We start from the raw sequence: 26,347 nt of genomic DNA, 5'->3' as shown, positions 1-26,347 counted from the left end.
GGGAGAGGGAATGAGGAGAGGGAATGAGGAGAGGGAGAGGGAATGAGGAGCGAGGGAATGAGGAGAGCGGGAGAGGGAATGAGGAGAGAGGGAATGAGGAGAGAGGGAGAGGGAATGAGGAGAGAGGGAATGAGGAGAGAGGGAGAGGGAATGAGGAGCGAGGGAATGAGGAGAGAGGGAGAGGGAATGAGGAGAGAGGGAATGAGGAGAGAGGGAGAGGGAATGAGGAGAGGGAGAGGGAATGAGGAGAGAGGGAGAGGGAATGAGGAGAGAGGGAATGAGGAGAGGGGGAGAGGGAATGAGGAGAGGGAGAGGGAATGAGGAGAGAGGGAAAGGGAATGAGGAGAGAGGGAATGAGGAGAGAGGGAATGAGGAGAGAGGGAATGAGGAGAGAGGGAGAGGGAATGAGGAGAGGGGGAATGAGGAGAGAGGGAAGAGGGAATGAGGAGAGGGGGAAGAGGGGAGAGAAAGGGGGAAGAGAGACAGGAAGGAGACAGGGAAGAGGGGAAAGAGGGAAACAGAAGAGGGGAGAGAAAAAGAGAGGGGGAAGAGAGGAGAGAGGAAGGAGTAATTAAAAAACACACCCGTTCCCAGTTGGTCTCCTCTTCCATTACTTAACACAGCCTTCATTGGTCTCATTACAATCCCACCAGCCGGTCCTTCGTATGTCAAGACATCTGGTTTCACAGCGATTCAGAACGGGACTTGAATGAGTCTATATGGACTGTTGGACACTGCAGGCGACTGTCGACTGCCTGATCTACAAATCACCTTCCACCATGAATAATCATTCATTATAGAATTATTATTTGTAGATCAGTCAGTCACAATTTACCCATGATGCATTACGGTTTTGGTTCCCTCGAACATGGCCTATGGCAGGATCGGTGAAAACAACCGCTGGTTTTAATTGGCTGATCTCTCAGTCCATATCCACCTACCATAACCCTTAAAACCTCCCCCTACATTGTGGAAGCCGATATGTGATCAGCACAAGTGATTTAAACTGAGGAAGTGAGTTCTGAAAAATACACTTTTTAGAAATAGTTCTGACATATAAAACTTAATATGCCCGAACTCAGAATCAAAATTAAATTTCACAAAAATAATATGCTCAATGTTGATAGAACGTTTATTTTAGATTTGCGATTTTTTTTAATCGAAAATGTTCAAAGTCGCATCCAAATACAGCTGTAGTGGACTCCATTTCACGCCTCGATTTTAACCACAAGTCCAACTTCAGTGTTTCCAGTTACGACCTCAGGTCAGCTTTAACTGTCTGACTGCGTACAGAACCTGGCTACTCTGACAGGAGAGCTACATGCTGCTATTGGTGGAAGAGCTGCAACAGAAGTGGCCTGAACAACGGACCAAAGAATACATAGCAGTAAAAGAAAACTAGTAATTATTTACCGCAAACACAAACAGGAACCACTGACTAGATCGTCATGATTACCAGCAGTTGTACAAAATTTAAATACATTTTTTTTTTTTTTTTTTTAAATCAGGAAATCATTGTACATTGTTTTTGGGGTGAAGCCCCGCCTCCCATGGTCTGAAGCTCCTTCTATTGGTCTGAAGCTCCTCCCCTCCTCCTGTGTCAGGTTAGATGGCTGTAGGTGGGGGAGGAGGGTGAGGTGTTTTTTCAGGGTGGGTGGGGGGGGGGTCAGAGAGGTCAGAGTGTTTGGCAACACGGTGGCGTCATTATGGTGAGATCTCCGGGAGAGGTGAAGTGATGTAATACAGGAAGTGATGTGCTCTGCGACCTCCGACTCCCCACGCTACTGCCTACGACTCGGAATCCTGAGGAGATATGAGGTAGAAAAAGGGTCAACCAATCACTCAAAACAATAAATTAATCAAACAATCAACCATCTGATTGTGTTCATAACATTTACAGAAATGTAAATCAACACATTACATTATCAGACCATACTGCATCAATACATTATCAGAACATACTGCATCAATACATTATCAGAACATACTGCATCAACACAATACATTATCAGAACATACTGCATCAATACATTATCAGAACATACTGCATCAACACAATACATTATCAGAACATTACTGCATCAACACAATATCAGAACATACTGCATCAACACAATACATTATCAGACCATACTGCATCAACACAATACATTATCAGACCATACTGCATCAACACAATACATTATCAGACCATACTGCATCAACACAATACATTATCAGAACATACTGCATCAATACATTATCAGAACATACTGCATCAACACAATACATTATCAGAACATTACTGCATCAACACAATATCAGAACATACTGCATCAACACAATACATTATCAGACCATACTGCATCAACACAATACATTATCAGACCATACTGCATCAATACATTATCAGAACATACTGCATCAACAACATACATTATCAGAACATACTGCATCAATACAATACAATATTGTTTTCACTATATATTTTACCTCTTGGGGATGTTATTCGAAAACATCATGTTAACTTTCACTGCTATGCGGATGACACACAGCTGTACATTTCAATTAAACATGGTGAAGCCCCAAAATTGCCCTTGCTAGAAGAATGTGTTTCAGACATAAGGAAGTGGATGGCTGCAAACTTTCTACTTTTAAACACGGACAAAACAGAGATGCTTGTTCTAGGTCCCAAGAAACAAAGAGATCTTCTGTTGAATCTGACAATTAATCTTAATGGTTGTACAGTCGTCTCAAATAAAACTGTGAAGGACCTCGGCGTTACTCTGGACCCTGATCTCTCTTTTGAAGAACATATCAAGACCATTTCAAGGACAGCTTTTTTCCATCTACGTAACATTGCAAAAATCAGAAACTTTCTGTCCAAAAATGATGCAGAAAAATTAATCCATGCTTTTGTCACTTCCAGGTTAGACTACTGCAATGCTCTACTTTCCGGCTACCCGGATAAAGCACTAAATAAACTTCAGTTAGTGCTAAATACGGCTGCTAGAATCCTGACTAGAACCAAAAAATTTGATCATATTACTCCAGTGCTAGCCTCTCTACACTGGCTTCCTGTCAAAGCAAGGGCTGATTTCAAGGTTTTACTGCTAACCTACAAAGCATTACATGGGCTTGCTCCTACCTATCTCTCTGATTTGGTCCTGCCGTACATACCTACACGTACGCTACGGTCACAAGACGCAGGCCTCCTAATTGTCCCTAGAATTTTTAAGCAAACAGCTGGAGGCAGGGCTTTCTCCTATAGAGCTCCATTTTTATGGAACGGTCTGCCTACCCATGTCAGAGACGCAAACTCGGTCTCAACCTTTAAGTCTCTACTGAAGACTCATCTCTTCAGTGGGTCATATGATTGAGTGTAGTCTGGCCCAGGAGTGGGAAGGTGAACGGAAAGGCTCTGGAGCAACAAACCGCCCTTGCTGTCTCTGCCTGGCCGGTTCCCCTCTTTCCACTGGGATTCTCTGCCTCTAACCCTATTACAGGGGCTGAGTCACTGGCTTTACTGGGGCTCTCTCATGCCGTCCCTGGAGGGGGTGCGTCACCTGAGTGGGTTGAGTCACTGATGTGGTCATCCTGTCTGGGTTGGCCCCCCCCCCCTTGGGTTGTGCCGTGGCGGAGGTCTTTGTGGGCTATACTCGGCCTTGTCTCAGGATGGTAAGTTGGTGGTTGAAGATATCCCTCTAGTGGTGTGGGGGCTGTGCTTTGGCAAAGTGGGTGGGGTTATATCCTTCCTGTTTGGCCCTGTCTGGGGGTGTCCTCGGAGTGGGCCACAGTGTCTCCTGACCCCTCCTGTCTCAGCCTCCAGTATTTATGCTGCAGTAGTTTATGTGTCGGGGGGCTAGGGTCAGTTTGTTATATCTGGAGTACTTCTCCTGTCCTATTCGGTGTCCTGTGTGAATCTAAGTGTGCGTTCTCTAATTCTCTCCTTCTCTCTCTCGGAGGACCTGAGCCCTAGGACCATGCCCCAGGACTACCTGACATGATGACTCCTTGCTGTCCCCAGTCCACCTGGCTGTGCTGCTGCTCCAGTTTCAACTGACCTGAGCCCTAGGACCATGCCCCAGGAATACCTGACATGATGACTCCTTGCTGTCCCCAGTCCACCTGACTGTGCTGCTGCTCCAGTTTCAACTATTCTGCCTTATTATTATTCGACCATGCTGGTCATCTATGAACATTTGAACATCTTAACCATGTTTTGTTATAATCTCCACCCGGCACAGCCAGAAGAGGACTGGCCACCCCACATAGCCTGGTTCCTCTCTAGGTTTCTTCCTAGGTTTTGGCCTTTCTAGGGAGTTTTTCCTAGCCACCGTGCTTCTACACCTGCATTGCTTGCTGTTTGGGGTTTTAGGCTGGGTTTCTGTACAGCACTTTGAGATATCAGCTGATGTACGAAGGGCTATATAAATAAATTTGATTTTGATTTGATATCAGAACATACTGCATCAATACAATACATTATCAGAACATACTGCATCAATACAATACTTTCAGACCATACTGCATTAACGCAATACTTTATCAGATCATACTGCATTAACACAATACATTATCAGACCATACTGCATTAACACAATACATTACCACAGCATGCTGAATCAATACAATACATTGTCAGAACATACTGCATTAACACAATACATTACCACAGCATGCTGAATCAATACAATACATTGTCAGAACATACTGCATTAACACAATACATTACCACAGCATGCTGAATCCAAGCTGAAAGGTTCATAAGGGACCCTGTTAATTCAGGAGTCTCCTGAGAGAGAGAGATCACCATGTTCTGTTTGTCAGCAACATCAACCTTATTAAAAGTCCTCATCAACAAACAAACCAGGAGGCGTCCCAAATTACAGCCTATTCCCTAACGAGTGCACTACATTAGAACAGGGCTCATAGGGCCGTAAAGGGGGCCACACAGTGCAGGTAAAAAGTAGTGCACTGTATAGGGAATAGAGTGTCATTTGGGACGAATCACTCATTAAAGTCCACTGGTCTATGTTGATCACATCCCAGCCAATTAGTGGAGTTCTCCAAATCAGCCGCCAGACTGGAGACAGACCAGGCATGTGATTGGAGGAAAATCTAATGATCCTGGTTACTGATAAATCTGTGGAAAAGGAGACAATGATATCGTCCCAATTTGCACCCTATTCCCTATATTGTGCACTACGGTAGACCAGAGCCTATAGAGCCCAGGTAGTGCACTACATTGGACCAGAGCCTATAGAGCCCAGGTAGTGCACTACGTTAGACCAGAGCCTATAGAGCCCAGGTAGTGCACTACATTGGACCAGAGCCTATAGAGCCCAGGTAGTGCACTACGTTAGACCAGAGCCTATAGAGCCCAGGTAGTGCACTACATTGGACCAGAGCCTATAGAGCCCAGGTAGTGCACTACGTTAGACCAGAGCCTGTAGAGACCAGGTAGTGCACTACGTTAGACCAGAGCCTATAGAGCCCAGGTAGTGCACTACGTTAGACCAGAGCCTATAGAGCCCAGGTAGTGCACTACATTGGACCAGAGCCTATAAAGTGCCATTTGGGACATGTGGTCAGACCATGTGATGTCTGCTGGACGAGTGACTCAGACTGTGTTCCTTCTCAGGGTAATTTATCAAGACAGTAACATCCTGTATATTCTCAGGAATCAGACACGAGTCGTCTAGAAGACAGTAACATATTCAGCCACTCTAGGAGAACAATGGAAGTGTGCTCCTCCAGCCCTGTAGCTGCCGAGGGCCCCCCCAGCCCTGTAGCTGCCGAGGGCCCATCCAGCCCTGTAGCTGCCCGGAGGGGGCCCCCCCAGCCCTGTAGCTGCCGAGGGCTCCCCCCACCACCGTAGCTGTACAACTAGTGGAGCCTTAGTCTTCAGACCTTTCCCTTGCAAACAGTGTGTGTGTGTGTGTGTGTGTGTGTGTGTGTGTGTGTCATACCTTTACTGAGGGCGGTGAGCTGAGACCTAGGAATGTAAACACAGTGTTGTTCTCCTTGGACTGGAAGAAGTCCTCATAGTCCTGATGGAATGAACACACACACACACACGTCCGTTTTCATTTTGCCATGAAAAATAAATATTGCGATACTTTTACCCCTTACCCTAACCTAACCTTAACCCCAAAAATAGCCTTTCTCCTTGTGGAAAAATGAGATATTTTCTTTGTTTTACTATCCTTGTGAGGTCTTCTATTCACCACAAGGATAGTACACACGCACGCACACACCACACACACGATGCGCGGGTTGAGTCATAATTTGCCGTTATATCTGCGCGTTGGACGGGGTTTAGCGTCAATAAATATTATGTGGCTAAAGGGCGGATTGAATAAAAGACAAGCAACACCTTAAGAAAAAAATCCATAAATGAATCATTCTTGTGCAATTTATATATCTATAGGCTACATTGAGGTTTTCTTTCATTATTTGAGGCTCTGGTATTAGTGTATAAGCCTAAGCTTTAGGGCTGAACTGTACATACGCCGAATACCCTACACAGCCAATCGACAAATACTGCTTTTGGGAACAGGCAAAAACCCGTTTACGTCAATCCATGGAGGCAAAAAGGACACTGTTGAAGTTTAATTCAATAAGACAAAAGCTCTCGAAATGTAGAGTTGAAAATAAAAGGGAGTGAGGGCCAGAAAAGTTGTGTTTGGAAAATATTGGACTGAAGTTTTAAAATAGGATGTGACAGCAGTGCTGACTACGTTAGACAGTCACAAGACAGGACTTCAAATGAGGTCCGTGGCACGTCAAGGGAACTGTAGCCTACTGTTCAGGTTAAATGGAAACGGAAATCTGGACACTGACTGTAGGTATTTAACCTCTCAAATATCATTAACTCCTGCAGAATTAAGATTTTCTTGCAGTTAAATGATACACAAAATTTGGACTTGGAAACAGGAGCGATGTATTTATTTATACGTCTTGAGAGAATGAATGCTCAATTAGGTACCATCTGTAGAGGTGACGTCTTTATGATAAAAGCTTCATAGAAACGGCTATTATTTCAACCACGTAAAATATCAAAGCCGAACTGAAATATTATCATTAACATGTTGGGTCGTTTCTATTTCCTTACAACCGGTCAAAATAATATCGTGATTTTTTGTCGCGTTGTTGTATTTTCTCTCCCGGGTCCCTACAACGTCTTCCGCTCCGCAAAAGACAGAAAACTTGACGAATGTCAACTAGATTGAAGCGTTCGTTCATTCTATCGATTTATGACATTCATTCTGGTTAACAAGGGTCGATTTAGTCTTCTAATGCAACATATAACGAGAGAAGAGAAGCTGCATGCATCTAATTATAGACAAGTTGACTAACAAAATATTGGAAATTAGAACCAGAAACATATCTAAAATCAGGTAACAAGAAATTCCTGCAGCCCCTGTAATTTTTTTGTTGTTGCAGTCTTTGACTGAAGCCTATTGCGCATTTTCTATATTTGCGGGCCTCCGGTTTTCACATATAGTCAGGCGGTTGCGGTTATTAGCAATTGCGGGCGGGTGAGGAAATAGCTCACACACACACACACACACACACACACACACACACACACACACACACACACACACACACACACACACACACACACACACACACACACACACACACACACACACACACACACTTTTTGTTATTGTTGAGATCTCCATTTGAAAACAGCTTGTCTTACTCGGGTCCGACACGTAAAAAAAATAAATATATACATTACAGACAAAATACTTTACAGTTTACATACATTTAATAACATTAACATTGCTGTTCACTTGCGCTATGTCAGATGGAAGTTCCATGCGCATGTCTGTGTGTAATACTGTAGGGTTCCTTGCTCGTACACACATTCCCTGTGGGCTCTGGCCAAAGGTAGTGCACTATGAAGGGAATAGGGTGCAATTTGGGATGCCACCCTTGATAATCTGCCCCATGGAGCAACAGGATTACGCCGCAGGGGTTACCCAGCAATATGCCTGACTCAGCACAGGGCACAGGACGGCTGACGTTAGCACCGCTAGCTAGCTCGCTCGCTCATTCATCACTAAGCACAGGGCACAGGACGGCTGACGTTAGCACCTCTAGCTAGCTCGCTCGCTCATTCATCACTAAGCACAGGCCACAGGACGGCTGACGTTAGCATCGCTAGCTAGCTCGCTCATTCATCACTACGCACAGGCCACAGGACGGCTGACGTTAGCATCGCTAGCTAGCTCGCTCATTCATCACTAAGCACAGGCCACAGGACGGCTGACGTTAGCATCGCTAGCTAGCTCGCTCATTCATCACTCAGCACAGGGCACAGGACGGCTGACGTTAGCACCGCTAGCTAGCTCGCTCGCTCATTCATCACTAAGCACAGGCCACAGGACGGCTGACGTTAGCACCGCTAGCTAGCTCGCTCGCTCATTCATCACTAAGCACAGGCCACAGGACGGCTGACATTAGCATCGCTAGCTAGCTCGCTCATTCATCACTAAGCACAGGCCACAGGACGGCTGACGTTAGCATCGCTAGCTAGCTCGCTCGCTCATTCATCACTAAGCACAGGGCACAGGACGGCTGACGTTAGCACCGCTAGCTAGCTCGCTCATTCATCACTAAGCACAGGCCACAGGACGGCTGACGTTAGCATCGCTAGCTAGCTCGCTCGCTCATTCATCACTAGGCACAGGACGGCTGACGTTAGCTAGCTCGTTCACCAACTGACCATTCAGGCTACATGCTAACATTTGAACAACTAACACAGGCTATATGCTAAAATGTGGCTTCGTTTGGGTTCAGGACCAGTTCTTGTGTTTTGGCAGGGAATTGGACAGAAATCCATCCATCCATCTTACCCCACAGTAGCGGTCTCCGTTGAAGATCTGTGGGTGCAGCGAGTTGCCCTTGTCTGGGTGTTTCTCCTGGGTTAGGGTTAATGAGGATCACTACGGTATCTATCTCTTACCCCACAGTAGCAGTCTCCATTGAAGATCTGTGGGGGAAGCGGGTTGCCCTTGTCTGGGTGTTTCTCCGGGGGGATGTGTTGGTACATCCACAGCCTTCTCTCCTCTACATTGGTGATGTCCACCTCCTGGAAGGAGATCCGGTTGGACTCCAGGAACCCCACCACAGCTTGCTGACGCTTCTTCACCTGTAGTGGAGAGAGAAAGAGACTTCCAATCATCAGGATACAGGATTCTGGAAGGAAGTGACACGATATACAAGAGAACCATACTGAAGAAGGTCTGTCACCTGCCCCCCCCCCCCCCTCCCCCGTGTCACCTGCCCCTCCCCTGTGTCACCGTGTCACCTGCCCCTCCCCTGTGTCACCGTGTCACCTGCCCCCCCCCCCCCCATGTCACCTGCCTCTCCCTCCCCCCCGTGTCACCTCCCCCCCTTCCCCCAGTGTCACCTGCCCCCCTTCCCCCAGTGTCACCTGCCCCCCTCCCCCCCAGTGTCACCTGCCCCCCCCCCCCTCCCCCCCAGTGTCACCTGCCCCCCCCTCCCCCCCAGTGTCACCTGCCCCCCCCTCCCCCCAGTGTCACCTGCCCCCCCCTCCCCCCAGTGTCACCTGCCCACTGCCTGCTGAAAAAAGCAAAACAGTAGAGAGAGAGAGCGAGAGAGCGGTGCTGAGACTCCCTTATGGACAGACTAAACAAACACACAGTGTATTGTATTGATCATGGTGTCCATCTCTGATGGTAATGGATGTAACTAAGGACCATGTTCTCCATTTCGTACATTACCGTTGACTAAAGCCCTATTGGTACATAACACCTTCTTCAGAACGTTGTTGCTGTGGCTTTACTCAAATTAGCCTCAATCAAATTGTACTCGTTTGCTAGATTACAATCTGTTTAGTTTGTAGCTTGTTGGTAGAACACACTGGGTCAAATCCAATGTATAAATCAAGCCCTTCTTACATCAGCTGATATCTCAAAGTGCTGTACAGAAACCCTGCCTAAAAACGCCCAAACAGCAAGCAATGCAGGCGTAGAAGCACGGTGGCTAGGAAAAACTCCCTAGAAAAGGCCACACACTATGGGTCCAAGCCAGGCCAGCTACTACGGGGTGGTCAGCTGAGCTTGATTCTGTCCCTACAGAAGTAATGAGAGGATAGTCTATGACAGTTTAAAACCGTGACTGTGACGAGTAGGAAAAACATCCCAGTGAGAACACAAACTCCCACCCTTCTCTGTAGGTTATTGAAACACACTCTCTCTCTCTGCTGACGGTGCTGCCTTCCTGTGTCTCAGTCTGCTGAGTGCTCCAGCTGGACCCAGTCACCGAGAGCGAGAACAAACAACATTTTATGGAACACAAAGCCTTCACTATCTCATCCTGGAATATCCCAGCCCTGAGGTCATCTGCCTTTGGCCTAAAGAGCAGGAACCTGGACTTCATCAAAGAAATCAGAAATACAGACATTGTCATCCTACAAGAAACCTGGTATAGAGGAGATGGACCCACTGGTTGCCCTCTAGGTTACAGAGAGCTGGTAGTCCCATCCACCAAACTACCAGGTGGGTGGTATAGAGGAGATGGACCCACTGGTTGTCCTCTAGGTTACAGAGAGCTGGTAGTCCCATCCACCAAACTACCAGGTGGGTGGTATAGAGGAGATGGACCCACTGGTTGTCCTCTAGGTTACAGAGAGCTGGTAGTCCCATCCACCAAACTACCAGGTGGGTGGTATAGAGGAGATGGACCCACTGGTTGTCCTCTAGGTTACAGAGAGCTGGTAGTCCCATCCACCAAACTACCAGGTGGGTGGTATAGAGGAGATGGACCCCCTGGTTGCCCTCTAGGTTACAGAGAGCTGGTAGTCCCATCCACCACACTACCAGGTGGGTGGTATAGAGGAGATGGACCCACTGGTTGTCCTCTAGGTTACAGAGAGCTGGTAGTCCCATCCACCACACTACCAGGTGGGTGGTATAGAGGAGATGGACCCACTGGTTGTCCTCTAGGTTACAGAGAGCTGGTAGTCCCATCCACCACACTACCAGGTGGGTGGTATAGAGGAGATGGACCCACTGGTTGTCCTCTAGGTTACAGAGAGCTGGTAGTCCCATCCACCAAACTACCAGGTGGGTGGTATAGAGGAGACGGACCCACTGGTTACCCTCTAGGTTACAGAGAGCTGGTAGTCCCATCCACCACACTACCAGGTGGGTGGTATAGAGGAGACGGACCCACTGGTTGTCCTCTAGGTTACAGAGAGCTGGTAGTCCCATCCACCAAACTACCAGGTGGGTGGTATAGAGGAGATGGACCCACTGGTTGTCCTCTAGGTTACAGAGAGCTGGTAGTCCCATCCACCAAACTACCAGGTGGGTGGTATAGAGGAGATGGACCCACTGGTTGTCCTCTAGGTTACAGAGAGCTGGTAGTCCCATCCACCAAACTACCAGGTGGGTGGTATAGAGGAGACGGACCACCTGGTTGCCCTCTAGATTGCAGAGAGCTGGTAGTCCCATCCACCACACTACCAGGTGGGTGGTATAGAGGAGATGGACCCACTGGTTGTCCTCTAGGTTACAGAGAGCTGGTAGTCCCATCAACCACACACCAGGTGGGTGGTATAGAGGAGACAGACCCCCTGGTTACCCTCTAGGTTACAGAGAGCTGGTAGTCCCATCAACCACACACCAGGTGGGTGGTATAGAGGAGACAGACTCCCTGGTTACCCTCTAGGTTACAGAGAGCTGGTAGTCCCATCCACCACATTACCAGGTGGGTGGTATAGAGGAGATGGACCCTATGGTTGCCCTCTAGGTTACAGAGAGCTGGTAGTCCCATCCACCACACTACCAGGTGTGAAACATGGTATAGAGGAGATGGACCCCCTGGTTTCCCTCTAGGTTACAGAGAGCTGGTAGTCCCATCCACCACACTACCAGGTGGGTGGTATAGAGGAGATGGACCCACTGGTTACCCTCTAGGTTACAGAGAGCTGGTAGTCCCATCCACCACACTACCAGGTGTGAAACATGGTATAGAGGAGATGGACCCACTGGTTGCCCTCTAGGTTACAGAGAGCTGGTAGTCCCATCCACCAAACTACCAGGTGGGTGGTATAGAGGAGATGGACCCACTGGTTGTCCTCTAGGTTACAGAGAGCTGGTAGTCCCATCCACCAAACTACCAGGTGGGTGGTATAGAGGAGATGGACCCACTGGTTGTCCTCTAGGTTACAGAGAGCTGGTAGTCCCATCCACCACACTACCAGGTGTGTGGTATAGAGGAGATGGACCCACTGGTTGTCCTCTAGGTTACAGAGAGCTGGTAGTCCCATCCACCACACTACCAGGTGGGTGGTATAGAGGAGATGGACCCACTGGTTGTCCTCTAGGTTACAGAGAGCTGGTAGTCCCATCCACCACACTACCAGGTGGGTGGTATAGAGGAGATGGACCCACTGGTTGTCCTCTAGGTTACAGAGAGCTGGTAGTCCCATCCACCACACTACCAGGTGTGTGGTATAGAGGAGATGGACCCCCTGGTTTCCCTCTAGGTTACAGAGAGCTGGTAGTCCCATCCACCACACACCAGGTGGGTGGTATAGAGGAGACAGACCCCCTGGTTACCCTCTAGGTTACAGAGAGCTGGTAGTCCCATCAACCACACACCAGGTGGGTGGTATAGAGGAGACAGACCCCCTGGTTTCCCTCTAGGTTACAGAGAGCTGGTAGTCCCATCCACCAAACTACCAGGTGGGTGGTATAGAGGAGATGGACCCACTGGTTGTCCTCTAGGTTACAAAGAGCTGGTAGTCCCATCCACCAAACTACCAGGTGGGTGGTATAGAGGAGATGGACCCACTGGTTGTCCTCTAGGTTACAGAGAGCTGGTAGTCCCATCCACCAAACTACCAGGTGGGTGGTATAGAGGAGACGGACCACCTGGTTGCCCTCTAGATTGCAGAGAGCTGGTAGTCCCATCCACCACACTACCAGGTGGGTGGTATAGAGGAGATGGACCCACTGGTTGTCCTCTAGGTTACAGAGAGCTGGTAGTCCCATCCACCACACACCAGGTGGGTGGTATAGAGGAGACAGACCCCCTGGTTACCCTCTAGGTTACAGAGAGCTGGTAGTCCCATCAACCACACACCAGGTGGGTGGTATAGAGGAGACAGACCCCCTGGTTACCCTCTAGGTTACAGAGAGCTGGTAGTCCCATCCACCACATTACCAGGTGGGTGGTATAGAGGAGATGGACCCTATGGTTGCCCTCTAGGTTACAGAGAGCTGGTAGTCCCATCCACCACACTACCAGGTGTGAAACATGGTATAGAGGAGATGGACCCACTGGTTGCCCTCTAGGTTACAGAGAGCTGGTAGTCCCATCCACCAAACTACCAGGTGGGTGGTATAGAGGAGACAGACCACCTGGTTGCCCTCTAGGTTACAGAGAGCTGGTAGTCCCATCAACCACACTACCCGGTGGGTGGTATAGAGGAGACAGACCACCTGGTTGCCCTCTAGGTTACAGAGAGCTGGTAGTCCCATCCAACACACACCAGGTGGGTGGTATAGAGGAGACAGACCACCTGGTTGTCCTCTAGGTTACAGAGAGCTGGTAGTCCCATCAACCACACAACCAGGTGGGTGGTATAGAGGAGATGGACCCACTGGTTGTCCTCTAGGTTACAGAGAGCTGGTAGTCCCATCCACCAAACTACCAGGTGTGAAGCAGGGTAGGGACTTAGGCGGAAGACGCAATTGCGACCAAGCTTTAACTTCCTGACTAATGTCTTTAGATGTTGCTTCAACATATCCACATCATTTTCCTCCTCATGATGCTATCTATTTTGTGAAGTGCACCAGTCCCTCCTGCAGCAAAGCACCCCCACAACATGATGTTCCCACCCCCGTGCTTCACGTTTGGGATGGTGTTCTTCAGCTTGCAAGCATCTCCAAAAAAGTACAATCTTTGTCCCCATGTGCAGTTGCAAACCGTAGTCTGGCTTTTTAATGGCGGTTTTGGAGCAGTGGCTTCTTCCTTGCTGAGCGGCCTTTCAGGTTATGTCGATATAGGACTCGTTTTACTGTGGATATTGATACTTTTGTACCCGTTTCTTCCAGCATCTTCACAAGGTCCTTTGCTGTTGTTCTGGGATTGATTTGCACTGGGGCAGCAGGGTAGCCTAGTGGTTAGAGCGTTGGACTAGTAACCGAAAGGTTCAAATCCCCGAGCTGACAAGGTACAAATCTGTCGTTCTGCCCCTGAACAGGCAGTTAAACCCACTGTTCCTAGACCAGTTAACCCACTGTTCCTAGACCAGTTAACCCACTGTTCCTAGACCAGTTAACCCACTGTTCCTAGGCCAGTTAACCCACTGTTCCTAGGCCAGTTAACCCACTGTTCCTAGGCCAGTTAACCCACTGTTCCTAGGCCAGTTAACCCACTGTTCCTAGACTGTCATTGAAAATAATAATTTCTTCTTAACTGACTTGCCTAGTTAAATAAAGATGAAAAAAAATAAAAGATAAGAGTTAAATAAAAGGTAAAAAATTTCACACCAAAGTACGTTCATCTCTGGGAGACAGAACGCGTCTCCTTCCTGAGCGGTATGACGGCTGTGTGGTCCCATGGTGTTTATACTTGCGTACTATTGTTTGTACAGATGAACGTGGTACCTTCAGGTGTTTGGAAATTGCTCCCAAGGATGAACCAGACTTGTGGAGGTCTACAATAATTTAATACAATTTTTCTGAGGTTTTGGCTGATTTCTTTTCTTTTTCTTTTGATGTCAAGCAAAGAGGAACTGAGTTTGAAGGTAGGCTAATTTCAAGGCCTATCAGAATCTTCTAAAGCCATGACATAATTTTATGGAATTTTCCAAGCTGTTTAAAGGCACAGTCAACTTAGTGTATGTAAATCTCTGTCCCACTGGAATTGTGATACAGTGAATATTAAGTTAAATAATGTGTCTGTAAACAATTGTTGGAAAAATGACTTGTGTCATGCACAAAGTAGATGTCCTAAACAACTTACCAAAACTATAGTTTGCTAACAAGAAATTTGTGGAGTGGTTGAAAAATGTGTTTTAATGACTCCAACCTAAGTGTATGTAAATGTCCGACTTCAACTGTACATACCCCCACTAGAATCCCCATACGTTAATGAAGACAGCTTCTCCATCCTGGCCCAGGGACATGTACTAGTCTGTGGCGACCTAAATGCCAAAACTGGACAAGAACGTGACACCCTCAGCACACAGGTGCAGGTGACAGCATTCCCTCCCAAATAGGGGGACAAACACCTGGGACTCCTATGGCAGGTACACCTATAGTTCATCTCTTGGCAGTAGTACTGTAGACTACTTTATCACTGACCTCAACCCAGAGTCTCTCAGAGCGTTCACAGTCAGCCCACTGACACCCCTATCAGACCACAGCAAAATCACAGTCTACTTGAACAGAGCAATACTCAACCATGAGGTATCAAAGCCAAAGGAACTGAATAACATTACGAAATGCTATAGATGGAAGGAATAAAGTTTGGAAACCTACCAAAAAAACTATTAGGCAAACACAAATTCAATCCCTTTTAGACAATTTGCTGGGTAAAACGTTAAACTGTAATAGTGAAGGTGTAAACTTGGCAGTAGAAAATCTTAACAGTATATTTGACCTCTCAGCTTCCCTATCAAATCTAAAAATCTCAAATAGAAAACCGAAGAAAATGAACAACAATGACAAATGGTTTGATGAAGAATGCAAAAACATAAGAAAGAAACTGAGAAACTTGTCCAAGCAAAAACACAGAGACCCAGAAAACCTGAGTCTACGCCTTCACTATGGTGAATCACTAAAACAATACAGAAATACACTACGGAAAAAGAAGGAACAGCACGTCAGAAATCAGCTCAATGTAATTGAAGAATCCATAGACTCTAACCACTTCTGGGAAAATTGGAAAACACTAAACAAACATGAAAAGTTATCTATCCAAAAACAGAGATTCATGGGTAAACCACTTCTCCAATCTTTTTGGCCCTATAACAAAGAACAATCAGCAAAAAATTATATGTGATCATATAAAATCTTAGAATTTAAAGACGACCAGAACGCCTTGATTCTCCAATTACATTGAATGAGTTACAGGACAAAATAAAAACCCTCCAACCCAAAAAGGCCTGTGGTGTTGATGGTATCCTCAATGAAATGATCAAATATACAGACAACAAATTCCAATTGGCTATACTAAAACTCTTTAACATCATACTTAGCTCTGGCATCTTCCCCAATATTTGGAACCAAGGACTGATCACCCCAATCCACAAAAGTGGAGACAAATTTGACCTTAATAACTAGCGTGGGCATATGCATCAACAGCAACCTTGGGAAAATCCTCTGCCTTAATCAGTAACAGCAGTCTAGTTCATTTCCTCAATGTACTGAGCAAATGTCAAATTGGCTTTTTTTTAAAACCAAATTACCATACGACAGGCCACATATTTCACCCTGAAACGAACCAAAACAAAGTCTTCTCATGCTTTGTTAAGTTCAAAAAATCTTTTGACTATAGCCGAGGGTCTGCTATACAAACTGATGGAAAGTGGTGTTGGGGGAAAAACATACGACATTATAAAATCCATGTTCACAAACAACAAGTATGTGGTGAAAGAGACGTTAAATTCTACAACCACCTAAAAGGAAGCGATTCCCAAACCTTCCACAACAAAGCCATCACCTACAGAGAGAGGAACCTGGAGAAGAGTCCCCTAAGCAAGCTGGTCCTGGGGCTCTGTTCAAACACACCCTACAGAGCCCCAGGACAGCAGCACAATTAGACCCAACCAAATCATGAGAAAATGATATTTCTTTCCAATGTGTCAAGTAATTAACAAAAAAAACAGAGCAAATTAGAATGTTATTTGGCCCTAAACAGAGAGTACACAGTGGCATAATACCTGACCACTGTGACTGACCCAAAATTAAGGAAAGCTTTGACTATGTACAGATTCAGTGAGCATAGCCTTGCTATTGAGAAAGGCCGCCGTAGATCCACAAAGAATTCGAAAACAAATCAAATTTTGATAAACTCCCATATCTATTGGGTGAAATACCACAGTGATCCATCACAGCAGCAAGATATGTGACCCGTTGCCACAAGAAAAGGGCAACCAGTGAAGAACAAACACCATTGTAAATACAACCCATATTTATGCTTATTTATTTCCCCTTTTGTACTTTAACTATTTTCATATCGTTACAACTCTGTATTTGAAAATGTCTTTATTATTTTGGAACTTCTGTGAGTCTAATGTTTCATGTAAAATGTTTATTATCTACCTCACTTGCTTTGGCAATGTTAACATTTTTTCCCATGCCAATAAAGCCCTTTGAATTAAAATTGAATTGAGAGGGGAGGAGAAAGGGGGGGGTGTGGTCTCGGGGGGTGTGGTCTCAGAGCCTTGTAGCTATGTCACAATGGGACACCGGACAATCGCGTCCTCTGTCTATGGACTATGATTTACGCTTAACTGTCAAAACTCTCTCCTCATGGCAGGCATGAACCATGGTCTAGTTTCTTACAATCTCATCTCTGCTGGAGGCCTATTGTGTATAGATACCATGGCCGTGTGTGTGTGTGTGTAAGCCTGTGCCTGTGTGTGTAAGCCTGTGCCTGTGTGTGTGTGCGTGTGTGTCTGTGTGTGTGCCCGTGTGTGTCTGTGTGTGTGCGCGTGTGTGTCTGTGTGTGTGCGCGCGTGTGTGTCTGTGTGTGCGCGCGTGTGTGTCTGTGTGTGCGCGCGTGTGTGTCTGTGTGTGTTTAGGGATGGTGAGGGCACAATGAAACCATTGTTTTGACGCAAAGACAAATGAGGTCAGGGCAATGTAAAGGAGATTAATGTAGTAGTACTGAACAATCATTGATAGGCAGACAGGCAGACAGGCAGACAGGCAGACAGGCAGACAGGCAGACAGGCAGACAGGCCACGGTGACAGTGTATTACTGTGTAGTTGTACTGTGCTGTAGTTCAGAGATTAACAGAGGTTAAGACAGAGGACTAATCCTTTTCTCATCACACCACGTCACCACACAACCAGTGTGTTTGTGAAAGAGAGAGAGAATGAGTATGTGAGAGAGAGAGAGAGAGAGAGAATGAGTATGTGAGAGAGAGAGAGAGAATGAGTACGTGAGAGAGAGAATGAGTACGTGAGAGAGAGAATGAGTACGAGAGAGAGAGAGAGAGATTGAGTACGTGAGAGAGAGAGAATGAGTACGTGAGAGAGAGAGAGAGAGAGAGAGAGAGAATGAGTATGTGAGATAGAGAGAGAGAGAATGAGTATGTGAGATAGAGAGAGAGAGAATGAGTACGTGAGATAGAGAGAGAGAATGAGTATGTGAGAGCGAGAGAGAGAATGAGTATGTGAGAGAGAGAGAGAGAGAGAGAGAGAGAGAATGAGTACGTGGGAAAGAAAAATACAGAGGTAATATGTGGGCGGTCACATCTTTGGTTGTAAAAGAGGATGTGGGATCTTGATTGTTTACAGTAACATAGTGCCTCTAAAACAACATTACTAAAGTCTCTACATATGTTGTGTGGAATCACAACGAGGTGCCATCTTCCCAACTCAGAGATGAGGGTTGTTTCATCCTTCCATCTAAAAGGATGAAGTGTGGTTGTCACCTCGTCCGTTCCGGGCGGATGATTACCACTCCACTAATCTGATCTAATCTGGAGCTGCTCATTTCAGGGTTTGACATCACTTCTTATAATGATTCACTCTGTTCAGCTAGCCCTCTGTTTCCCTCCTACTTGCTTTCTCCATTTCTGTATTTTTCCCTTACTTCTAATCTCTCTCTTGCCCTCTCAACCCCTCTCTCTTGCCCTCTCGCTGCCCTCTCTTGCCCTCTCTCTTGCCCTCTCCCTCTCACTGTACTGAAACAGATGAGGGCTGCATGTCACCTTCCATTCTTCCTCGTCAAACGGTCATTTTATAATTCTATTTAATGGCTCCCAGAGTGCATTAAAACTCAACAGAGATGACACCAAGGGTAGTCAAGCGTGTGTGTGTGTGTGTGTGTGTGTGTGTGTCTCACCGGGTTAAAAATAACTTCTGTAAACACTACAGCAGCAATTGTGTTTTGTTTTCCGGAGATACGCTAAAACTAAAATGCGTTAATAATTTATCCCGTTACCTAAGACTAGAGGCATTTCTTAAGCGAGGCTTTAATAAATAGTATCCTCTAAAGGGCCTGCCTCTCTCTGCTCATGTGAAACCCGAAGAGCGACAGGCCATGTTCTTTCGGAAATGGGAGGTTGGAGGTTAGAGAGATGGGACAGTCAGTCCAAACTGCATGTCCAACCCCTCTCCTTCCCTCTCTCTTGCCCTCTCCTTCCCTCTCTCATGTCCAACAGGGGGAAAATATTGTTGGAGGGAAGCAGAGTTTCCGTGGCCTTTAAGGAGAATAAATCAATACAATATTCTTCTAATTAGTGTCATTTAGATCAATCCATTTCCTCAGGGCACACTAGAGTACATAACCAGAGTATACACAACCAGAGTACACACAACCAGAGTAGACACAACCAGAGTACACACAACCAGAGTACACACACAGCCAGAGTACACACAACCAGAGTACACACACAGCCAGAGTACACACAACCAGAGTACACACACAGCCAGAGTACACACAACCAGAGTACACACAGCCAGAGTACACACAGCCAGAGTACACACAACCAGAGTACACACAACCAGAGTACACACAACCAGAGTACACACAACCAGAGTACACACAACCAGAGTACACACACAGCCAGAGTACACACAACCAGAGTACACACAGCCAGAGTACACACAGCCAGAGTACACACAGCCAGAGTACACACAGCCAGAGTACACACAACCCTGTGGTTAAATGACTGATCATGGGGAGATAAAAGACTTTACTTATATTAAAAGACTTAAGGTTTGAAATTCAGCGGCGCATGTGAAGATTGAAAACAACCACTGAAACAAGTCTCAACCTCTCAGACGTGGTCTCAACCTCTCAGACCAGGGCGGCAGGGCCGTCTGAACCTCTCAGACCAGGGCGGCGGGGCCGTCTGAACCTCTCAGACCAGGGCGGCGGGGCCGTCTGAACCTCTCAGACCAGGGCGGCGGGGCCGTCTGAACCTCTCAGACCAGGGCGGCGGGGCCGTCTGAACCTCTCAGACCAGGGCGGCGGGGCCGTCTGAACCTCTCAGACCAGGGCGGCGGGGCCGTCTGAACCTCTCAGACCAGGGCGGCGGGGCCGTCTGAACCTCTCAGACCAGGGCGGCGGGGCCGTCTGAACCTCTCAGACCAGGGCGGCGGGGCCGTCTGAACCTCTCAGACCAGGGCGGCGGGGCCGTCTGAACCTCTCAGACCAGGGCGGCGGGGCCGTCTGAACCTCTCAGACCAGGGCGGCGGGGCCGTCTGAACCTCTCAGACCAGGGCGGCGGGGCCGTCTGAACCTCTCAGACCAGGGCGGCGGGGCCGTCTGAACCTCTCAGACCAGGGCGGCGGGGCCGTCTGAACCTCTCAGACCAGGGCGGCGGGGCCGTCTGAACCTCTCAGACCAGGGCGGCGGGGCCGTCTGAACCTCTCAGACCAGGGCGGCGGGGCCGTCTGAACCTCTCAGACCAGGGCGGCGGGGCCGTCTGAACCTCTCAGACCAGGGCGGCGGGGCCGTCTGAACCTCTCAGACCAGGGCGGCGGGGCCGTCTGAACCTCTCAGACCAGGGCGGCGGGGCCGTCTGAACCTCTCAGACCAGGGCGGCGGGGCCGTCTGAACCTCTCAGACCAGGGCGGCGGGGCCGTCTGAACCTCTCAGACCAGGGCGGCGGGGCCGTCTGAACCTCTCAGACCAGGGCGGCGGGGCCGTCTGAACCTCTCAGACCAGGGCGGCGGGGCCGTCTGAACCTCTCAGACCAGGGCGGCGGGGCCGTCTGAACCTCTCAGACCAGGGCGGCGGGGCCGTCTGAACCTCTCAGACCAGGGCGGCGGGGCCGTCTGAACCTCTCAGACCAGGGCGGCGGGGCCGTCTGAACCTCTCAGACCAGGGCGGCGGGGCCGTCTGAACTAGACCTCGACCGATTAAAGTCGGCACATCTGATTGGGCGATCGTGGACGATTAATTAGGGCCGATTTAAAGTTTTCATAACAATCGGCATTTTCGGATGCCGATTACATTGCACTCCACGAGGAGGCTGCGTGGCAGGCTGACCACCTGTTACTCCACGAGGAGGCTGCGTGGCAGGCTGACCACCTGTTACTCCACGAGGAGGCTGCGTGGCAGGCTGACCACCTGTTACTCCACGAGGAGGCTGCGTGGCAGGCTGACCACCTGTTACTCCACGAGGAGGCTGCGTGGCAGGCTGACCACCTGTTACTCCACGAGGAGGCTGCGTGGCAGGCTGACCACCTGTTACTCCACGAGGAGGCTGCGTGGCAGGCTGACCACCTGTTACTCCACGAGGAGGCTGCGTGGCAGGCTGACCACCTGTTACTCCACGAGGAGGCTGTGTGGCAGGCTGACCACCTGTTACTCCACGAGGAGGCTGTGTGGCAGGCTGACCACCTGTTACTCCACGAGGAGGCTGTGTGGCAGGCTGACCACCTGTTACTCCACGAGGAGGCTGCGTGGCAGGCTGACCACCTGTTACTCCACGAGGAGGCTGCGTGGCAGGCTGACCACCTGTTACTCCACGAGGAGACTGCGTGGCAGGCTGACCACCTGTTACTCCACGAGGAGACTGAGTGGCAGGCTGACCACCTGTTACTCCACGAGGAGACTGAGTGGCAGGCTGACCACCTGTTACTCCACGAGGAGGCTGCGTGGCAGGCTGACCACCTGTTACGCGAGTGCAGCAAGGAGCCAAGGTAAGTTACTAGATAGTTTTTTTATAAGATAAGTTTAATGCTATCAAACTACACATGGTTGATGATATTACTAGTTTAACTAGCTTGTCCTGCGTTGCATATAATCAATGCGGTGTCTGTTAATTTATCGTCGAATCACAGCCTACGTCGCCAAACGGGTGATGACTTAACAAAAGAGCATTCGCGAAAAAAAGCACAATCGTTGCACCAATGTACAACCACGAACATCAATGCTTTTCTTAAAATCAATACACAAGCATTTATTTTTAAACCTGAATTTATTTGAACTAAATATGCATGTTAGCAGGCAATATTTACTAGGGTGAATTGTGTCACTTCTCTTGCGTACATTGCACGCAGAGTCAGTATATATGCAGCAGTTTGGGCCGCCTGGCTCATTGCGAACTAATTTGCCAGAATTTTACACAATTATGACATAACATTGAAGGTTGTGCAATGTAACAGGAATATTTAGACTTAGCGATGCCTCCCGTTAGATAAAATACAGAACGGTTCTGTATTTCACTGAAAGAATAAATGTTTTGTTTTCAAAATTATATATAGTTTCCGGATTTAACCATATTAGTGACCTAAGACTCGTATTTCTGTGTTTATTATATTATAATTAAGTCTAAGATTTGATAGAGCAGTCTGACTGAGCGGTGGTAGGCAGCAGCAGGCTCGTAAGCATTCATTCAAACAGCACTTTCCTGCGTTTGCCAGCAGCTCTTCGCTGTGCTTCAAGCATTGAGCTGTTTATGACTTCAAGCCTATCAAATCCCGAGATTAGGCTGGCAATACTAAAGGTCCTATTAGAACATCCAATAGTCAAAGGTATATGAAATACACATGGTATAGAGAGAAATAGTCCTATAATAACTACAACCCTAAAACTTCTTACCTGGGAATATTGAAGACTCATGTTAAAAGGAACCACCAGCTTTCATATGTTCTCATGTTCTGAGCAAGGAACTGAAACGTTAGCTTTCTTAGATGGCACATATTGCACTTTTACTTTATTCTCAAACATTTTGTTTTTGCATTATTTAAACAGGTTTCATTATTTATTTGAGACTAAATAGATTTTATTTAGGTATTATATTAAGTTAAAATAAAAAAAAGTGTTAATTCAGTATTGTTGTAATTATCACATATTCACACAAAACATTCATAATCGGTATCGGCGTGGAAAAATCACAATCATAATCGGTCGACCTTAAGTTTGAACAGCACATACCAAGGGTGCAGGGCCATCTGCAGTACATTACAGGACCACATCTCAAATGGCACCCTATACCCTACACAGTGCACTACTTTTGTCCAGGGCCCATAGGGAGAATTGGTGTCATTTGGGACACATCTCAGTTGGGGAGGACATCCTGGTTCAGAGAAAAGGGAGCACTGTTAGAAGAGGCAAACATGGACTTTGGTCAACCTTGGTCAGATAAACACACACCTAGAGTGAGAGAGTTGTACAGCGTGCTTCCCAAATGGCACCCTATTCCCTATGAAGTGCACTACTTTTGACCAGGGCCCTATGGCACCCTATTATAGTACTACACTACTTTTGACCAGAGCCGCCCTAATGGGAGCCATGTAGGCCCTAGTCAAAAGTAATGCACTACATAAGGAGTAGGGTATTGCTTGGGATGTTGCTTTACCTTGTGTTGTTGGGCAGCAGTTTTAATAGAGGATAAAACTCTGTAGGCTTTATTGAGATTGATCCACTTCCATGTGATATTGCAGCCTAGGTCCATGTAGGTCGACGCAACAAAACAACAACAACAACAACAACAAGCTGTACATGATGTAAGCTTACTTTCCACTGTCTGTCTTTTAAATAAATAAATTAATATGGTTGTTGTTGTCCCCCCCCCCCCACACACTTCATAGGGAATAGGGTACCATTTGTGATACAGACAAGGTGTTATGCCTGGCTCTGCTGTGCATACAGGTACCTGCTGAAAGAAGAGGGCCTTTAGAATTTTATTTGACCTTTATTTAAACTAGGCAAGTCAGTTAAGAACAAATTCTTATTTTCAATGACGGCCTAGGGAACAGTGGGTTAAACTGCCTTGTTCAGGGGAACAGTGGGTTAAACTGCCTTGTTCAGGGGAACAGTGGGTTAACTGCCTTGTTCAGGGGAACAGTGGGTTAACTGCCTTGTTCAGGGGAACAGTGGGTTAACTGCCTTGTTCAGGGGAACAGTGGGTTAACTGCCTTGTTCAGGGGAACAGTGGGTTAACTGCCTTGTTCAGGGGAACAGTGGGTTAACAGCCTTGTTCAGGGGAACAGTGGGTTAACTGCCTTGTTCAAGGGAACAGTGGGTTAACTGCCTTGTTCAGGGGAACAGTGGGTTAACTGCCTTGTTCAGGGGAACAGTGGGTTAACTGCCTTGCTCAGGGGAACAGTGGGTTAACTGCCTTGTTCAGGGGAACAGTGGGTTAACTGCCTTGTTCAGGGGAACAGTGGGTTAACTGCCTTGTTCAGGGGAACAGTGGGTTAACAGCCTTGTTCAGGGGAACAGTGGGTTAACTGCCTTGTTCAGGGGGCAGAGGGACAGATTTTTTTTTACCTTGTCAGCTCGGGGGATTCGATCTTGCAACCTTCCGGTTACTAATCCAGGAATAATGACGTAAAAGATGTCCAACATGCAGGTTGAACCTCTGAGACCGGCATCTAGTGTAGTCATTAAAACTGCCCCCTAAAACATGCAGGTTGGACCTCAGACCGGCATCTAGTGTAGAGTCATTAAAACTGCCCCCTAAAACATGCAGGTTGAACCTCAGACCTGCATCTAGTGTGGAGTCATTAAAACTCCCCCCTAAAACATGCAGGTTGAACCTCAGACCTGCATCTAGTGTAGAGTCATTAAAACTAACCTCTTAATGACTCTACACTAGAGGCAGGTCTCAAACTCCCCCCTAAAACATGGAGGTTAAGGTGTAGAGGGCTAATGGGTTGGAATTCAGAATAAAAACACTGAATGAACTTAAACACAGACCAAAAAAAAAAAAAAAAAAAATCACACGTCTATGTCTATAGTCATGTTTTAAAAATCAAAGTAGACTAGACACGTTTGGACTTAAGGCAATAGCAGGCTGCGTTCCAGATTCTTACTTCCTCACTAGCATATAGGAGACGAGTCAGAGAACTTACATAAGGCCCCGCCCCCCCCCCCCCCCCCCCCCCCCCCCCCCCCTCTTCCCCCGAAGTCAACAACAATATCAAAAGGCATGATGGACACATTCCCTCCTCACGGCACTGTCTGCATCTGTACAATTGATGCAACTCACACAGAAGAAAATACATCCTACAGATTTTATTACGGATAGGCTACATACTATCAGCGCACGAACTCACTCACCGCCACAGATCCCGAGGAGGAGGCGATGTAAACCTTGATCACCATAGTATTGTTATTGGTGCTGTGCGTCGCACAGGCGAGCGACACTAGACTAGAACTCGAGCGGTTTATATTCCGTTTCACTTGAGGCGTTTATCCCAGTAGTAGGATCCTAATGTAAGCGCCTCTCCTCGCAGTTCAAGCCGTGTTTAGATTAATGCCAGTGTTCTTAGGTAGGCTGCGCGCCTCCCGGTATTTATAGGCTACAGTCAGTGCCACGATAACATCGCGGTCTGCCGTGGACCGCGCTCCCCCATCCGGCCCCCTGCTGTCCTGACAGCACTGATCTTTTGGACTGAACTGAACCACGCGGAGCCTGCTTGACACATGCATTATGTGAAATGTAGTTTTGTTTGTATACAATGAAAGGTTACTGCAGCCATGAGCTTTTTAATGACCTTTTGGGGAAAAAAAGACACATCTGGACAAATGCACAGAACAGCACGACAGACCGATGCACCAATTTAATGAATCACACACCCCATAGGGCTAATGACAATCATGAAAAACATATTCCTAATATAGATCAACTCTTTATTCAGAATAGATTAATACAAACCTATAAACAACCATTAGGTTAGGTCCCCTTTATTCATTTTGATAGATTCTTGAATAAATCTGGATATCTTGAACTCAAGCAAACAAGTGGTCACAGCGCCACTCTCCGGCGTAACGACGTAACTACAGTATGCGGAAGTAAGGGGGTTGCCATGGCACCATAGCTAGCCACTCAGTCGATCAGCCAGAGAGACCCTACGGTGAAAGGGAGAAGTCATGGCTGAGCATGGAGACGTGAAGCCAAGGTAATATGAACGGGTGGGTTGATGTACCTTTCCTAAATGCTAGCTAACTAACTAACTAACTAACTAACTAACTAACTAACTAACTAACTAACTAACTAACTAGATAGATAGATAGATAGATAGATAGATAGATAGATAGATAGATAGATAGATAGATAGATAGATAGATGTTTACTGTTAATTTTTATTGTTTATTTCACTTTATATATTCTTTATATATTGTATATTTATATATTTACTTTATATATTATCTACCTCATTTGCTTTGGCAA

The 26,347-nt window shown here is 47.1% G+C and overlaps 1 protein-coding gene across 2 annotated transcripts; it reads right to left on the bottom strand.

Moving 5' to 3' along the window:
- Nucleotides 1–1,114: 1,114 nt before the first annotated feature.
- On the bottom strand, nt 1,115–25,581 carry sh3bgrl2 (SH3 domain binding glutamate-rich protein like 2). 2 transcript variants are annotated; one of them, XM_036976397.2, is made up of 4 exons: nt 25,234–25,581; nt 8,963–9,148; nt 5,952–6,032; nt 1,115–1,803 (listed from the first exon to the last, which is right to left on the bottom strand). In XM_036976397.2, exons 1-4 carry the CDS (start codon nt 25,276–25,278, stop codon nt 1,789–1,791), a joined length of 327 nt encoding a protein of 108 aa, XP_036832292.1. In that variant the 5' UTR covers nt 25,279–25,581; the 3' UTR covers nt 1,115–1,788. The 2 variants fall into 2 exon arrangements, with proteins under 2 accessions (XP_036832292.1, XP_036832293.1); XM_036976398.2 differs by lacking the exon at nt 5,952–6,032 and having other exon boundaries at nt 25,234–25,547.
- Nucleotides 25,582–26,347: the final 766 nt, after the last annotated feature.

Source organism: Oncorhynchus mykiss, chromosome 4, assembly GCF_057628025.1.
Source record: "Oncorhynchus mykiss isolate SJ-2025 chromosome 4, ASM5762802v1, whole genome shotgun sequence".
NCBI lineage: Eukaryota > Metazoa > Chordata > Actinopteri > Salmoniformes > Salmonidae > Oncorhynchus > Oncorhynchus mykiss.
This window is presented reverse-complemented; position numbering and strand designations above follow the sequence as displayed.